Genomic DNA, 18,175 nt, shown 5'->3' on the forward strand with positions numbered 1-18,175 from the left:
TCATTAATTTTATTCAAGAACACAAAATAACTATTATCAATAATTTTTAGTCCTAAAAAAGTTGCCAATTTTTACGGAAAAATAAAAATTCCACAATAATTATTATTAATAATATAAACTTAAAATTATTATTCATATTTATTATTAATTTATACTTTTTTGATTGCTCTGAAACAATCTTTGTTTGTTACATTAAATGACAAAAAATAATATTTTACAACAAAATTAAAAAAAAATTATGACAAAAAATAGTTTTGTCTTCAACAGACAGACAAAAAGACTGACATAGCTAGATGGTCCATAATGACCCAAAATATATCGAGGGCCTATATTCAAAACCCTCTATCTTTGATTTTCAAGAAAATGACTTTTTGATGGTAAAATGTTCAGTAAAACAGCCCTCATCTATGGTGTGAATTTCATAAAAAACATTTTTTTTTTTTGCATTTTTGTTATTTCTCTAATGCAAATAATTAATTTTCAAATATTTTTTTGGAAAATTTTCTTCTTGCAATTCATGTTTTCTTACTAACATGAACATGAATTTTACATTTTTCAACCATTTATCAAAATTGCGAATGCGGATTATAAATTGAATTACCATGAACATATTTTACCTTATTGGTTTTGGAAAATATAATGTCTATGGCATAAAAATAAATGGTTAAAGTTTGAGTTGCTTAAAAAATTGTCTACTTTTAAAGTGTCATCTATTATTTTATGATAATTTACACCAATCAAACTCCAAAAAAACTTAAAAAACCAAACTGACAGATGTCATAAATGAAATTACAATAATTTAATTTTATTAAAATGCAAAATCCTCTATCTTATCATTTTCATACATACACTTGAATATTTTGAAAAAAAACCCTCTATCTATCATAAAGTCCCGAATAATGCAAAATTTTAAAAACCAATTATATGTGAGATTCAGTAGTTGCTTTAAAAAAATGTTGTAGAATACCGAATTTTAATAATTCAAGTAGTACGCGAAAAACAGTTCTTTGGCTCTCCTAAAAAGTTGTGTTTTTTAAGATAGAGGGTCTTGAATATAGGCCCTCGATATACATATATGTTATGGAGTCTACAACTCATATTTGCAGTTTCGTGGTGAATAAAAAACTCAAAAGTAATATGTTCTTTAAAGAAATTATAAACGATGTGAGAAATATGCACATTTATGCACGGTTCAACAAAAAAAAAAAATTTCTATAAATTTGTAAAATATGCAAAAAAAAACTTGAAAAACTTCCCCACTTATAACGATTAAATAATTTTTTGCAATCTATTAGTTTGCTTTGAAATGTTTCAATAAAATACAAATATATTTATATGGTGGATTTCATGTCAAGTGAACCAACTTTTGAAATCTATGTCTTCCGATCCAATAGAACTAGCAATGTTAGAAATCACATTGCTAGTTCTATTGGATATTAATTCAGACACAATTTTTCAACAAGATCGGTCAAGAACTCTCTGATTTACATTTTGGCCAAGCACGAGTTTTTTCTCATCCATGTAACTTATTACCTATTATTCTTAGCAGAATGTGTCCCAAATAGTTTATATAGCTGTTTCTTCAATATTTCGAAAAAAAATATCAAAAATTGTTTATCTTTGCTTACAAAACATTTATTTTGATATATGCCATTTTTTGTTTCCCATTGAAAAGCGCTTGGCTAGATCTTGTTATGCTTGCTTGTGCTATTTATCTCTTATAATTTCCAAGTTATAGACATTTTTAGTTACACATGTAGATTTCAAAGCAATATCTATTATGGATCGCCCAAAATTGATGTTTTTTGGGCGACTCTTTTCTGATTTAAAAAAAACTTTCTTTAAGAACATATAACAATTTTATGTATCTCTGTAAGGTATCTTTACAAAGAACATTTTGGAATAAAAACATGTCCTGTTTTTCGAATATGTCGCCCCTACGTTCTTCGGAAATTGACCTATTTTTTTATCAAAATTTCAACTTTAGGCCACATTTTCTAAAATCCCAAAGATGGGATTAGAAACCGGAAAGCAGCTTTGGAAAGCTTGATGTGTTCTCTATTTATCCCCAAAGTATTTTCCCAGCCCCGAAGGAAATATGGACCCTATGGGCAAAATTATAGAATATAATTTTTGGGATTTTCGCTCCAATTCCGAACAAAATGTGGAAACAGGCCTGTATTTTAAAAAAATGAGAAAAATCAATAAAAATATTGCTTAAAATAAATAAATAAAATATACATATAGACATGAGAAACAAAACCTTCATTATCGGGAATAATATCAACAATAAATCTGTACCGATATCTATGACGAATTATATGACAACTTGCAGAAATTTTCGAAATATATTCGTCATTGCTTACAGTTAGTTAGGTTTTGTTATTGCAAATATTACATTTTTAGTCGAACATATTGTAAAATTTAATTTTTTCTTAATATCCGATTCGTAAATTAATTAATTAATGAATATCTCTATCTCTTTCTATTACAGTACGGTTTATATGGCTGCTTTTTGGGTTGTTTCATTTATATATTCCTTGGCTCAAGGTAAGCTACCATGTCCTAATTTTTTAATTACATATATAAACTCTAACTCTATTAACAGCAAAGATGTTCCCGTTGGACCTACCGCCATTTCTGCTTTACTCACCTTCCAGACCGCACAAGGTGTTTGGCAAAAAGCCGTTTTACTCACCTTTCTAACAGGCCTTATAGAAATTGGCATGGGTGTATTCCAGCTGGGTTTCCTTATAGATTTTGTCTCGGGTCCTGTTAGTGCTGGTTTCACTAGTGCCGGTTCCCTGATCATTTTCACCTCACAATTTAAGGATCTTTTTGGTGTTAATACCAAGGGCGATACATTTGTGGACATGTGGATTTCGATTATAAATGATATACATAATATAAGCTGGAATGATGCTGGTTTGGGTGTAGCTTGCATTGTGGTGTTACTCAGTATGCGTGCCATGGCCAGTATGAGTTTTGGTCCCAAAGATGGCCATAAGACATGCTGTCAGAAATTTTGGTCTGGTCTGTTTTGGGTTATTGGCACCTCACGTAATGCCGTTTTGGTTATTGTTACCTCAGGAATCGGTTATTATTTGATCAGTTCTGATATTGATGTATTCCGCATGGTAGGTTATGTTCCATCTGGTATGCCTGAGTTTAAATTGCCACCCTTTGGCATGACCACTTTTACGAATTCATCAACGGGAGAAATTATAGAAGTGCATGAAAGTTTTGCCCAAATGGTTAGTAGTTTGGGTTCAGGTCTCATAGTGGTGCCTTTAATTGCTCTATTGGAAAATATGGCCGTGGTGCAGGCTTTTGGTAAGTAATTACATAATTATTTTGTTATTTCCTAATTTAATAACGTATGTTTTTTTCATTATAGCTGATGGCAAACCTTGTGATGCCACTCAAGAACTTATTGCTGTGGGTATTTGCAATGTTGCCAATTCATTTGCTCAAGGTTTCCGTGGCAATGGTGGCATTGCCCGCGGTGCTGTTTTAAATTCCAGCGGTGTACGCACTCAACTTTCCAACGTTTATACGGGTCTTATTGTTATCATTGCTCTATTGTATGCCACCCCAGCCTTTTATTATATTCCTAAGGCTGCCTTGGCTGCTATTATTATGGCTGCTGTTATATTCATGATTCAATATCGTGTCGTTAAACCCATGTGGAGAAGCAAAAGTAAGTAAACTTTTGTTATTAACTAAATATATGAGTTTTATATTTACAAAATTATCATTTATGTTTATTATTTCTCTCAGAATCTGATTTAATTCCCGGCTTGGCTACCTTTATTGCCTGTTTGGTATTACCTTTGCAATTGGGCATTTTAGTAGGCATCGGCATCAATATTGTTTTCATTCTATATCATGCTGCTCGTCCCAAATTGCGTGTGGAAACTTTATGTGTAAGTAAAACAGAAATAAAATTATGTTTTTATATTTAAACATTTCTCCCCTTGCAGACCTCCAACGGCCTTAAATATCTAATGTTAACACCCGATCGTTGTCTCATTTTCCCCTCTGTGGAATTTGTACGTAACGTTATTACCAAACAGGGACGCAAGTCCACCTTACCCGTTGTCATCGACTGTACTCATATTTATGGTGCCGATTTTACTGCTGCCAAAGTAGTCTCCACCATGATCGATGATTTCGAAACGCGCCAACAGAAACTTTACTTTTACAACCTACAACCCAGAGTTGCTGAAGTCTTCGAGGGTATTAATAATAATCTAGTTGTAATTTACGATATGACCGTGTTAGAAATGAGATTATCTGGCAAAGAAGACGAGACTTCTAAACTATAGAAAACAGGTAACATTGTGAAATTCTTTAGATATTCTAGTGCCACTTTAAGAAAAAATAGTATTACAATCAATTCAATTCCTATTGTAGTTAGTATTTAGTTAAGTAGTTGTTTTATTTTGATTTTGTTTAATTAAAAATATTTGAAAATTTGTAGTATTTATTAGTTCTGTTATTTCATATCGATTTGTATATATGTATGTATTTTGTATTGTAGTTTGTAATTGATTATATTATTTCTTAATTTTAATTTAGTTAAACGTCTTAATGGTATCGCTAAAATTGAATTAGAAAAAAAAGAAGTATTACACTTTTGTATAGTTTTATATACATTAATATTGATTGATTTTAATCGTTGTTTTTTGTTTGTACAAATTCAATGTTTTAGTTTTAAGTTGTTAATAAAGTAGATGAAAATAAATGTTTGTAATTGTTTTTTTTTATTTTAATACCGAAAGCTTTTAAAAAATTTCGAATGTATGCATTTTAACAGTTTTCACTTTATTCGAAAGTCAGTTGTGAAAAAAGTTAAGAATCTATATTTGTGTCGACAGTGTGACAAAAAGTATTGGATGTATGACTTAAAAATACGGAATTTACAAAAGATGGTTTATCTTTTGAACGCAGTTTTTGTTTTGAATAACTTATGTCATTTTTAAGAGTACATATCTGTCATTTATTCTCACTTAGTTATTGAACATTATAGTGTAAACTACAAAGTTTATTTTTTGTTTCGAAAAAGTCGAATTTTGTGCCAACAAAGCGTCATATGCGGGAAGTTTTGATTTACTTCTTTAATTTAAAAAACAGTCCCTCTGAAGGTAGAAGTGTTCAACGTGCGACAGATGGTTTGTAAAGTTCAGAAGTGGTGATTTTGACACGGAAGACAAATATCGCTCAGCCAGGCGATTACTCCATGAAGATTGTTGTTAAACTCAACAAAAGCTTGCAAAATCATTAGGAGCTATTCAAACAGGGAAATTGGGTATAATACGAATTGAAGCCGGGAGACCTTGAAAGACGATTTTGCATGTGATGATTAGACGCTATAAAAGAAAGCGTAAGAGATTGTATGTAAAGTCCGGCTAACCAGCCGAATCGACACCACAGTCAAATATTCATAGAGCCAGAGTAATGCTCTGTGTTTGGTGGGAGCAAAAGGGTCCTATCTATTATAAGCAGCTAAAATCTGGCCAGATCATAACAGGAAACCTGTACCGAACTCAACTGATTCGATTGAAGCGAATATTGGCCGAAAAACGCCCAGAATTGTTGCAATACCTGGGTAAAAGTATTTATAATGAAGTGGTGGGGAAGATTTCCTCACCCCTTATAGTCCAGACAGTGCCGCGTCCGACTACTATTTGTTTCGATCGATGTAGAACGCTCTCTCTGGAATACGCATCACTTTGGAACAGAGTATCCGAAATTGGATTGATTTGTTCATGGCCTCAAAAGGTGAACAGTTCCATATGTTGCCAGAATGATGGAAAAAGGTCATAGCAATGGCCAATATTTTAATATATATACAGTGAGCCTCAAAAGTGAGTATACACCAAAAACTATTTGATTTTTTTTAAGACAATGAAAATCCTAAAATTTAGTCATCGATTAAAATTTAAATGTTTCGGTTTGTTGGAGATTGAGCTGAATAATAGATTGTGAAAAGTCGGACTATAATGATTTTCATGATCATAAAAAATCAAAAAAATTACTCACTTTTGAGGCTGTGTGTATATTAGAGTGCTCCAAGATTGTATGGACGAAAAAAACTTTCTAGGTACAGGCCGTCCCCCCCTCTAGAATTGTTCTATGTATTGTAGAAACACGTTGTGTAAAATATTAGGATGATAGGATAACGTTAACTGGTGGCGCAACGACGCTGAAGTTTTGAGGTGCATTTACAATGGGAAAATATGCAATTTTTTCAGTTTTTGTAAAAATTTTGCCATTAAATAATGACTTTTACAATTTAATTTAAAAGAATCGAAATGTGTACGTAATTGTCGTTATAATAAGATATAAAAGACAAAAATTGGTGAAAAAATTTTAAAGTTATTAAAAAATCGCCAGGACATTAACTAGAACAAGAAATTTATGAACAAAATTAACATATTTTGAGAAATATTAAAATAAAAGCTTATTTTTACTTAAAATATATCCATATTTACTTGTATATGAGTTTTTGTCCTCGTAGGATACCGTTAACCTATTCGCAGATATGACCAAAAAAATTAAATTTTTTTAACGGCAGTTTCAAAACTCCAATTTCAATTTTTTAAAAATTTTGTTAAACAAATTTCAGAATTTTTTGATCATCACATGGGGATTTATAGACAACATAATAGGGACAACATTTTTGGGCCGATTTTGATGAAACTTAAGAAAAATATAAAATGAAGTCTCTAGTATTCACAATAACAGTACAAAAATGGAAATTAACCTATAAGAGTACTTGGGATCAAAATGAATGTGTTTTTCGTGATTTTAAAAGTTGAGGGTCATTTGGACCCCAAGTGCTATTAAGGGTTAATTTCCATTTTTGTACTGTTATTGTGAATACTAGACTTCATTTTATATTTTTCTTAAGTTTCATCAAAATCGTTTCATCGGTCATACCTGCGAATAGGTTAACGGTATCCTACGAGGACAAAAACTCATATACAAGTAAATATGGATATATTTTAAGTAAAAATAAGCTTTATTTTAATATTTCTCAAAATATGTTAATTTTGTTCATAAATTTCTTGTTCTAGTGGTCTGAGACACGTTAATGGCCTGGCGATTTTTTAATAACTTTAACATTTTTTCACCAATTTTTGTCTTTTATATCTTATAACGACAATTACGTACACATTTCGATTCTTTTAAATTAAATTGTAAAAGTCATTATTTAATGGCAAAATTTTTACAAAAACTGAAAAAATTGCATATTTTCCCCTTGTAAATGCACCTCAAAACTTCAGCGTCGTTGCGCCACCAGTAAACGTTATCCTATCATCCTAATATTTTACACAATGTGTTTCTACAATACATAGAACAATTCTAGAGGGGGGGACGGTCAAAATTCGCAATTTTATTTTTTTGGAGCACTCTAGTGTATATTGTACAAATGTTTCAAAATAAAAACAAACAATTTAAAAAAATTCCGCATTTTTAAGTCATACACCCAATAAAAATGTCCTGTTTCTCCCAGTTTTGCCCAAAGTCATGCACTTTTTTCTTATGGGCCCCCAAAGATTTGGGGCCTCGGTGTAATTTTTGCAAAAAAGTGATAATTTTCTTATGCTCATATCTTGCAAACAGTTCGGAATTTTGATTTACTCTCTGAGGCAAAGTAGTAGCCCAAAAAAAAGATCAAAATCGCAAAAAACTTTAAAAAATTCGAAATAAATTTAGAGATTCGGTGATTTTTGCATTTTTTAGAGGCAGCCTAAAACGAATTCCATTTTAAGTCTTCTTTCGGGATGTCATGTTTATTGCTAATATATTAGAAACAACTAATCGACAAAACCTATATTTTGCACTAAACTTAATTCTACAAATATGATAAGAACAAAATGTTTAGATTATTTTATAGTTTTTTCACTTCAACGAATGTCGGGACCCCGAAAATGTCCATATAAAATTTGAAATCTTTTGCGAAAAATAAATTTTTAATATGATTTGGAATTACAAAAAATATATATTTTAAATAAATTTTTCTCCAAAAGTAGATATCGCATTGTTACAGCATTTTAATAAATTTTTTACTTTAGAAGTTTTCGAAATACAACGTTTAGAAATCTTAAAAAAAATTTTAGTGATCTGTTATCTGATTATTTTTTATTATTTAATTTTAATGGCAGCATTTTATGCCTTAAATATTTTATTTCATAAATTTTTACAACTTATTTTTCTATTAAATATTAATATTAATACAAACAATTTTTTGAACAGTGTAAACTAATAAAATCTTATTGTTTAATAAAAAGCTTTTTCTATTAACTTATATTTATAGCATATTTTTAGGCATTACTTTAAAATTCCGTTATTTCTACATTATTACAATTAACATTGGCACTTACAGTTGTGGGACTGTTATCATCTAATAATTTTTCTATACAATCTAATGAATAACATAAAATAAATTTGGAGTGTAATGTAGCAGCAAATACCTTGACTACATTTGGACGTAAGTTAAAGAATATTAGCTTTTGTTTTCTAGAATTAAAATCATTAATAATTGATTCTATAACTTTTGCAGTCGTAAAATCGCTGGCATAAATGTAAGTGCAATCAATGACAACAGGAAGGGAATACTTTAGGCCCGATTTTAAAACCTTATTGCGTACAAACTCCATGGAGGGGAAGATCAAGCAGCGATCGGGTGTAAGTCTTAGAAACTGTTTACCACTGGGGGTCTAAAAGTGAGTTGAGAAGATATTATTAAAAATTAATTATTTTTTATTAATAGTAATAATATTAGTTTACCTTTACTTGATCCACGGCAATTTTCGGTCGTGCTGAGTGATACAGAATATATAAAACATTTATACCAATGGCAATAGCTATGCCTACACTTAAGGGCATAATTAAACAGGCTATAAATGCCAGTAAACCCACATAGACATCAGATCCTAAAATATAAATATTATTATAAGAATATTGTGGGTAAACATTAATTAAATGTACTTATTTTGTGTTTTATAGATTATTTCTTACTTTTACTATGCCACATGGGTACTATAACTTGATACTGCAGTTGAAATAGCACAGCTGCTATTATTATGCCAGCCAATGTTGCCTTAGGTATATAATAAAAATATTCTGCCAAAAACAGCATGGCCAATATTACTATAACGCTGATGTATACATTTACGAATTGTGTTCTGCCTCCACTTGCTGTATTTACCGAACCTCTGGCTAAACCACCATTAATGCGATATCCACGGAAAAATGAGGTGGAAATATTAGCCAATCCCAGGGCGATCAATTCCTGATTTGTATCGACGGGTTTACCATTGGCTGCAATAAAATTTAAGAGGTATGTAATATCAATAATAAAACAATTGGGTAATTCACGTCACCAAATTTCGCCCTAGCGAAATTGCGAACATTTCCACAAACACAACTACAACACGTATTATGTATGAATGTTGTATTGTGAAAGTTCGGAATTTCGCAAGTGTTTAAAAATGGTGACTTGAATAGCTTTAATATACAGTGAGCCTCAAAAGTGTGTAAACACCAAAAATTATTTGATTTTTTTTAAGATAATGAAAATCCTAAAATCTATCCATCGATTAAAATTTAAAAGTTTCGGTTTGATGAAGATTGAGTTGAATAATAGATTCGGTTCTGAAAAAAGAAGATTTATATAATGATTTTTATGATCTTAAAAAAATCAAAAAATTCACTGGTGTATACTCACTTCTGAGGCTGTGTGTACATATAATAACTACATACATATATAATAAACAAAATTAAATAAATTATGATAAAATAATAAATAAATGAATAGCAGCAACAAAACAATCTTAAAACTATTTGTTAGAAACGTCCACATCTTATTTTGACAAACGTTTTTTTTATTTATTTCAGTAATCTTTTTTAATTTTTACAACAAATCCCTATATTTTCAATGCATTCATTGCTTTTTCCAATAAACGTAATGAAAAATGTTCCTTATTAAATTTTATTGCATGATAAAAACAATTCATTAGATATTAAGCATTTTACATATTTTAACTGAAGATAAACACCTTAAAAAAACGCACTACTTAGTGATCTTTTAGACGATCACATTATGCAGCTCAGTAACGGAGCAGTAAATTTTGAAAGTGTGTTTTTTTACAAATGTAACGCAAGATACTATACCACTAATTTTGATTATTTAGGTAACGGTATTTGAATTATAGTACTAATATCTGTTAGAATTAAATTATTAGTAGATTCCTACCAAATATCCGGCTAAATATTCGTATTCTGCCAGAATTTACGAATACCGAAACTTATAATGTTCATGATTATAGATTATGGAATTTTATGTAGAAACAAATTTTGAATATATGTAATGATATAATAGTCGTAATATAACACTGTGCAACAAGAAAAACCAGCGTCAACAATTCCAATGGGAAATGAAAGTAGACCATTAAGTAAACAGAACTGCCAAAGGGTTTTCAAAAGTTAGCTCGAATTTCATTTTTATGGCCTCTTGAAGTTGGGCCATTTTTGACCATTTTTTGCACTATGAGTAAAAATTTAAAAAAAAAACAAGTAAGAAAGTATAGCGGTCAAGCCTGACCATATGAAACCCTACACCAATCTAATTATGGATCAATAGCAATAAAATTAGGTTGCATGACTTCTGTATATATGAAACCTATTTGTGTTGAATTTTATTAGAATACCAAAATTTTTAAGAAATCTACACTCATTCGGAAGTGGGCATTATATGGGAGCTATGACTACTTATGGACCGATCGTTATAAAATTTAGTGACATGACTTTTGTATATGGGGGATTTCATGTCAAGTGAACCAACTTTTGAAATCGATGTCTTCCGATCGGGATGAAATTTGCACCATGGTTAGCTCTATTGGATAGTAACTCAGACACAATTTTTCAACAACATCGGTCGAGAACTCTCTGAGTTATAGGGGGTAAAATTTTGACAATTTGGTCAAACAGGGGTTTTTTCTTATCCATGTAACTTATTACCTATTGTTCTTAGCAAAATGTGTTCCAAATAGTATAGATAGCTATTTCTTCGATCTTTCGAAAAAAAATATTTAAAAAAAAAAATAAAAAATTTTTAATATTTTTTTTCCGAAATCAAAAACTTTTTTGACTTTTTTTTAAAATACGCTATTTTTTTTATTTTTTTTATTTTTTTTTTTTCTTAAAATAAAGTTTAGATATTTTCCTTGAACACCTACTTGGTCGCTTAGTGGGATGCGAGTGGGATATCTATCAAAATAAATATTTTGTAACTCAAAACATAAAATTTTTGACTTTTTTTGCAAAATCAAAAACTTTGTTGACTTTTTTTTTTAAAATGGACCCTTTTTTAATCTTTTTTTTTAGGTCAAACAAAAGCTTAGATATTATCCTTGAAGACCCTTTTGGTCGCTTAGTGGGATGCGAGTGGGATATCTATCAAAATAAATATTTTTTAACTCAAGACTTACAATTTTTGACTTTTTTTTTTGCAAATACGATTTTTTTTTCCAAATGGGCCCTTTTTTTAAAATTTTTTTTGTAGTCAAAAGAAAGCTTAGGTCCATTCCTTTAAGATATTTTTAGTCCCTTAGTGGGATGCGAGTAGGATATCTATCAAAATAAATATTTTGTAACGCAAGACATACAATTTTTTAATTTTTTTTTGCAAAATCAAAATTTTTTTCCAATATGGGCCCTTTTTTAATTTTTTTTTTTTTGCTCAAAAGAAAGCCTAGGTCCATTCCTTTAAGATATTTTTAGTCCCTTAGTGGGATGCGAGTGGGATATCTATCAAAATAAATATTTTGTAACGCAAGACATACAATTTTTTAATTTTTTTTTGCAAAATCGAAATTTTTTTCCAATATGGGATTTTTTTTAAAAAATTTTTTTTGCTCAAAAGAAAGCTTAGGTCTTTTCCTTTAAGACCTATTTTGTCACTTAGGAAGATGTGAGTAGGATATCTATTAAAATAAAAATGTTGTAACTCAAGACATTCAATTATTGACTTTTTTTTTGCAAATTCGAATTTTTTTTCAAAATGGGCCCTTTTTTAAAAATTTTTTTTTAGTCAAAAGAAAGCTTAGGTCCATTCCTTTAAGATATTTTAGGTCCCTTAGTGGGATACGAGTGGGATATCTATCAAAATAAATATTTTGTAACTCAAGATATACAATTTTTGATTTTTTGGCAAAATCAAAAACTTTTTTGACTTTTTTTTAAAATGGGCCCTTTTTGTAATTTTTTTTTTTGCTATAAAGAAAGCTTAGGCCTATTCCTTTAAGATGGTTTTGATCGCTTAGTGGGATGCGAGTGGGATATATATCAAAATAAATGTTTTGTAACTCAAGACATACAATTTTTGTGTTAAAACATTTATTTTGATAGATATCCCACTCGCATCCCACTAAGGGACTAAAAATATCTTAAAGGAATGGACCTAGGCTTTCTTTTGAGCAAAAAAAAAAATTAAAAAAGGGCCCATATTGGAAAAAAATTTTGATTGGGACTAAAAATATCTTAAAGGAATGGACCTAAGCTTTCTTTTGACTACAAAAAAAATTTTAAAAAAAGGGCCCATTTGGAAAAAAAATCGTATTTGCAAAAAAAAAAGTCAAAAATTGTAAGTCTTGAGTTAAAAAATATTTATTTTGATAGATATCCCACTCGCATCCCACTAAGCGACCAAAAGGGTCTTCAAGGATAATATCTAAGCTTTTGTTTGACCTAAAAAAAAAAGATTAAAAAAGGGTCCATTTTGAAAAAAAAAAGTCAACAAAGTTTTTGATTTTGCAAAAAAAGTCAAAAATTTTATGTTTTGAGTTACAAAATATTTATTTTGATAGATATCCCACTCGCATCCCACTAAGCGACCAAGTAGGTGTTCAAGGAAAATATCTAAACTTTATTTTAAGAAAAAAAAAAAAATAAAAAAAAATAGCGTATTTTAAAAAAAAGTCAAAAAAGTTTTTGATTTCGGAAAAAAAATATTAAAAATTTTTTATTTTTTTTTTTAAATATTTTTTTTCGAAAGATCGAAGAAATAGCTATCTATACTATTTGGAACACATTTTGCTAAGAACAATAGGTAATAAGTTACATGGATAAGAAAAAACCCCTGTTTGACCAAATTGTCAAAATTTTACCCCCTATAACTCAGAGAGTTCTCGACCGATGTTGTTGAAAAATTGTGTCTGAGTTACTATCCAATAGAGCTAACCTTGGTGCAAATTTCATCCCGATCGGAAGACATCGATTTCAAAAGTTGGTTCACTTGACATGAAATCCCCCATATATGTATATAAATTATTTGTGTTGAGTTTTATAAGAATACCAATATTTTTAAGAGATTTTCGGAAATGGGAAATGGATTTTCGGAAATTGGTTAGGCGAGTTTGACTTATATAAAACTTATTTTTGCAGAGTTTGGTTTGGATATCTATATAACTAAGGTATTTATGAGAGCTTAACTATTTTCAGATAGGGCAATCGTATGGGGACAAGAGAAATAATTGACCGATTCTAACCAAATTCAATAGGCTTCATCCTTGGGGCAATAAATTGACTCAGAAAGTGATCCTGAGAAGATTGGTATACTTTAAGGTGGGTGTTGGGACAATATTTAAGCATGTTACAAACATCAGCACTAAACCAATATACCCTCCCCACTATGGTGGTGTAGGGTATAAAAACGTATAAATGTCTGAGATATAAGGTAAAAACCAGGACAACCTTGATTTTTCACCTATCTTTGATATATCTGGATTATAAAGTCATTAATATAGACGTTTGCTACGTCTATATTTAAATTTTTTTTCCACTAAATTTAATTTTTTTTTAGTATTTTTTAACTTAAAAATATTATTTTTTTTATTTTAAAGTATAATTTGGTGAAGGGTATGTAAGGTTCGGCTCTGCCGAATATAGCTCTCTTACATGCTTTAATTCTTGTGATTCAAAAAATATATTAGTATGCGTTAGAACATAAATAATATTGATCAATATTTCTAGAAGGGTTGAAATTTATTGAAGTTCTCAAAAAAAAAAGTATAAAATGAAACTATTGCGTTTTTTTTAATCCTCAGTTTTGTTCAAATGAACAAACATTATAATCTTAGAAACAAGATTATTATTTAATATTGCCAATATATACTAATGGTTTAAAATGTATTACCGTCTTCCATTACACAGTTGGGGTATTCACACGGTCTGCTATTAGTCATATTGTCATAATATATTATAATAGTTATTGTTGTGTTTTAAACAAAAAAAGTATTATTTTATGACAAAACCATATACATAAGAGTGCTCCAAGATTGTATGGACGATACAAATTTTCTAGGTACAGACCGTTCCTCCCTCTAGAATGGTTCTATGTATTGTAGAAACTCGTTGTGTAAAATATTAGGATGATATGATAACGTTAACTGGTGCCGCAACGACGATGAAGCTTTGAGGTGCATATACAAGGGGGAAAAATACAATTTTTTTCAGTTTTTGTAAAAGTTTTGGCATTAAATAATTACTTTTGCAACTTAATTTAAAAGAATCGAAATGTACACGTAATTGTCGTTCTAATAAGATATAAAAGACAAAAATTGGTTAAAAAATTTTAAAGTTATTAAAAAATCGCCAGGCCATTAACGTGTCTCAGGCCACTAGAACAAGAAATGTAGAAACAAAATTAACATATTTTGAGAAATATTAAAAGAAAAGCACATTTTTATTTAAAATGTATCCATATTTACTTGTATATGAGTTTTTGTCTTCGTAGGATATCGTTAACCAGTTTCAAAACTCCAATTTCAAATTTTTAAAAATTTTGTTAAACAAATTTCAAAATTTTTTGATCATCACATATTTCAAATAGTCTTTTTAGTAAATTTTTTGTTTGAAACACAACAAAAATTTGATTAAACTATCATAATATATTAGGACATTATGACAATATGACCAAATAGTAGACCGTGTGAATACCCCAATGTTTGAAGTCATTGAGGGAAACTCCTTGTGTGGAATATCTCGAAGTACTTATCGGAACTAACAAAACCCCATCTGGGTTTTGCTAGTTTTAGTATATTTAGGCTAGAACTTAAAGAACATGAAAATTTTCTAACGCTACATCTCGAAAACCAATTGGAATTTTGTTTTCTTGTCTTCCTTTTCCAGTATTATAATGTTCTAAAGAATTATGAATTATATTATAAGGAATATGGGCCTACAATTGTGAAAAATAAAATAAAAAATGTAAAATTTTTGATATTTTAGCACTTTTGAGGCACTATGTATGATTGGTGCTTTTTTTTTTTTTGGTTTAATTTTTTACACTTTTTTTCCCCTAATCTATAGCTACAACCTAGTGCCGAAGACAGGAAAACAAATAATAATCTGTCAAATTATAATACTTTTTGAATGGTATTTACTAGGCGCATTTAATTAAGATGTAATAATATACATATGTTCAAAATGGTCCGTTATCTACCGAAATTTAGTGAATTATTTATCAGAATACACTTATTTATACGCAAAATTAATGTAGTCATCAAAATATAAAATTTACTTAATGTATTTTCTGAATTATTTTCTAAGATCAATTTTGACCTCCTTAACTGACGATTTTAAATTATAAAAAATAAATATAATACGAATATCAGCTCTTACATTATTAAACATTCGAAAAAATATGTAATAAATACACCAAAACTTACCAAAATTTTTACACACCGCAATTGTCTCCAAAAGTGATATCAGCGGTATGACAATTAGTGCTGAACCAAATTCATGTAGTAAATCCCAAAAATCTTCAGTTACTTGCGTCTCTATACCATTCGTGGTAACGTTACTTGCAATAGTAAAGGCCGGAACTTCAACTGGCGGAAAACCCGATGGTATATAACCCGTTAATTGAAAATAACTAATACCCTTGTGTTCAAAATAAGCCACTAAAGCAGCAGTAACAACCGCTAAAAGAGCATTACGTGAAACTCCCAAAAACCAAACAATTTTGTTAAGAATCACATAAATCTTTTTAATTTCTTGATTTTCTTTAGGATTAATTCTTAAATTGCCCACATACCGGAGTATGACCAATATAACAATACTACTAAAACCTAAAATTGTATCCGTAATGCGATAATTGTGTATGTCTTTGAACATGGAAATCCAATTTTCCAAAAACGATTTTCCTGTACTTTTAACCACTAGAATGTTTTTAATTTGTGAGGTAAAAATAATTAAAGCTACTGCACTGGTGAAACCGGAACTAACTGGGCCGGAAACAAAATCTATAACAAAGCCTAAACGTGTTACGCCCATTCCTAGTTCAATTAGGCCAGACAATAAGGTAAACAGTAAAGATTTCTGCCAATTGCCGTGGGCAACTTGAAAGGTTAGTAGAGAAGCTATAGCCGTAGAACCTAAAATGTTGTCTTTGCAAGAACCGAATATGGTATAGATTATGTTGCCCATGAAGGAACTGTAAAGAGCAAACTGAAGATGATTTATGGAATTTATTAACTAAAAATTATTATAATTTTAAATTACTACCTCTGTTGGTAGACCCGCTATGCCGGCAAATGCCAAGGCCAATGGTATGGCGGCCAAAGAATCAGTTATACCCGCTATTAAGTCACCTATAAAATCTTCTTTATTATATTTCGGTAGCCATTGCAGCACCGGTAAATGACGTCGCAAAACATTCTTATTAAACACTTTATCCAAATACACACGATATTTTGTTTTAGTTTCGGTAGCATCTGTTAAATCTGCCAACGATGATTCACTGGCCTTTAGCGCCAGACGACTCCGAGACACCGTTTGATGATCCGTTATCATTATACAATCCATTGAATTTGTTGTTACATCATTTAGCGACATTTTGCAAGAGTTTAAATCGCGATTACGTTTTCGCCAACCGTTCACCACCGTTATCCAAAACTACAACATTACACCAGCGTATTCCAAAATCGACTGAGTACATTGTATCCGGAAAGTGTTTTTAATTCAACCACAAACAAAATCATTTCATTAGATATTTGAAAGAAAGAGAAATTATTCAATTTACTCATAAATAGTCGTATGGAGTTGGTTTGTTTAAACCGGTTCGTGTTTAAAATTTGTTAAATATGCATATTATTGTTTTGGTTATTCTTCGAATATTTTTTATTATTAGTTTTTTTTTGTAATTTGTTTAAAATCAATGTTTTTCTCTATTATTTTCTATTATGATCGTACGTGTTGTTTTGTTATTATTAGAAATAGTTTTATTTTTTCGAGCGAGAGGCAACTTACATTTATACGGGAATTGGTAATATTTCTATGTGTTTTAAACTGAATTAAAAATTAACACCTCTAATGGACTTTAATTAAAGTTTAATTATCAAATGTACTCGTATGTAAATTTAGATCCGCGAAATATTATGCCGCTTTTATTAGTAAAAAGTAAAAGTGTTATATTTCGAAAAGTGAAATTTTAAGTTAAAATTTTATTATTAAAAACGATTTATTGATATTTGTCGAAGTGTGAAATATATTTTTTTTTTATTTAATATCATATCAATTTAATTTACTCGAATTCGATCAAATATTCGGATTCGGCCAAATTTTTTAAAATAGAAAAAAACCTAAATACCCGGGAACATTTTCAGAACTTATTTTAAAACAACTAGTACTAGAAAGAATGTAAACAGAACCACTTCAGATTCTTTAATGACAGCCTTGAAACTAAGTAATGTTGCAATTACTTGAGGAACCAGTTCTGGGGAACTCTATTGTGATTCTAAAATACTTCTTTAGGAGTTTTAAGGAACCAGTTATTTGGCACTAGTCATATATTGATTCTATACTAGTTCTATACCAGATAGTTCCAGAGGAGCTTTAAAAACTTACTTCCTAAAAATATAAAAATGTACCGTCATACAATTGGAATCATTGAAAAAAAATTACAAATTTATGTTTCGTATAAATACACAAATAAGCAATCAAAATTAAATATATAATCATAAGCACTTCATATTCTTTAATCACAGCCTTGGAACTAGTAATGTCGCTATTACTTCTGGTTCCAGTTCTAGAAAACACTATTGTGATTAGAGCTTCTTTAGAGCTTTTAAATGAACCAGTTCTTTGGCACTAAAGAAGTGGC

At 29.8% G+C, this 18,175-nt stretch overlaps 2 protein-coding genes across 2 annotated transcripts in view; one reads left to right on the forward strand and one right to left on the reverse strand.

Annotated features, from left to right (window-relative positions):
- LOC135963369 (sodium-independent sulfate anion transporter) overlaps nucleotides 1-4,750 on the forward strand; it is a 42,807-nt gene extending 38,057 nt beyond the window's left edge. The window contains exons 3-7 of the mRNA XM_065515193.1: nucleotides 2,495-2,550; nucleotides 2,609-3,333; nucleotides 3,398-3,700; nucleotides 3,781-3,926; nucleotides 3,984-4,750. Of these exons, the coding sequence (XP_065371265.1) occupies nucleotides 2,495-2,550; nucleotides 2,609-3,333; nucleotides 3,398-3,700; nucleotides 3,781-3,926; nucleotides 3,984-4,328 (1,575 nt within the window). The 3' untranslated portion in view covers nucleotides 4,329-4,750. The remainder of the gene's footprint in view (nucleotides 1-2,494; nucleotides 2,551-2,608; nucleotides 3,334-3,397; nucleotides 3,701-3,780; nucleotides 3,927-3,983) is intronic.
- A 3,522-nt stretch (nucleotides 4,751-8,272) lies between these two features.
- LOC135952539 (sodium-independent sulfate anion transporter-like) lies at nucleotides 8,273-17,062 on the reverse strand. Its single transcript, XM_065502579.1, has 5 exons — nucleotides 16,579-17,062; nucleotides 15,741-16,521; nucleotides 9,031-9,333; nucleotides 8,800-8,945; nucleotides 8,273-8,729 (listed from the first exon to the last, which is right to left on the reverse strand). Exons 1-5 carry the CDS (start codon nucleotides 16,906-16,908, stop codon nucleotides 8,346-8,348), a joined length of 1,944 nt encoding a protein of 647 aa, XP_065358651.1. The 5' UTR covers nucleotides 16,909-17,062; the 3' UTR covers nucleotides 8,273-8,345.
- Nucleotides 17,063-18,175: the final 1,113 nt, after the last annotated feature.

This window comes from Calliphora vicina, chromosome 1 (genome assembly GCF_958450345.1).
Source record: "Calliphora vicina chromosome 1, idCalVici1.1, whole genome shotgun sequence".
NCBI classification, from domain to species: Eukaryota; Metazoa; Arthropoda; class Insecta; order Diptera; family Calliphoridae; genus Calliphora; species Calliphora vicina.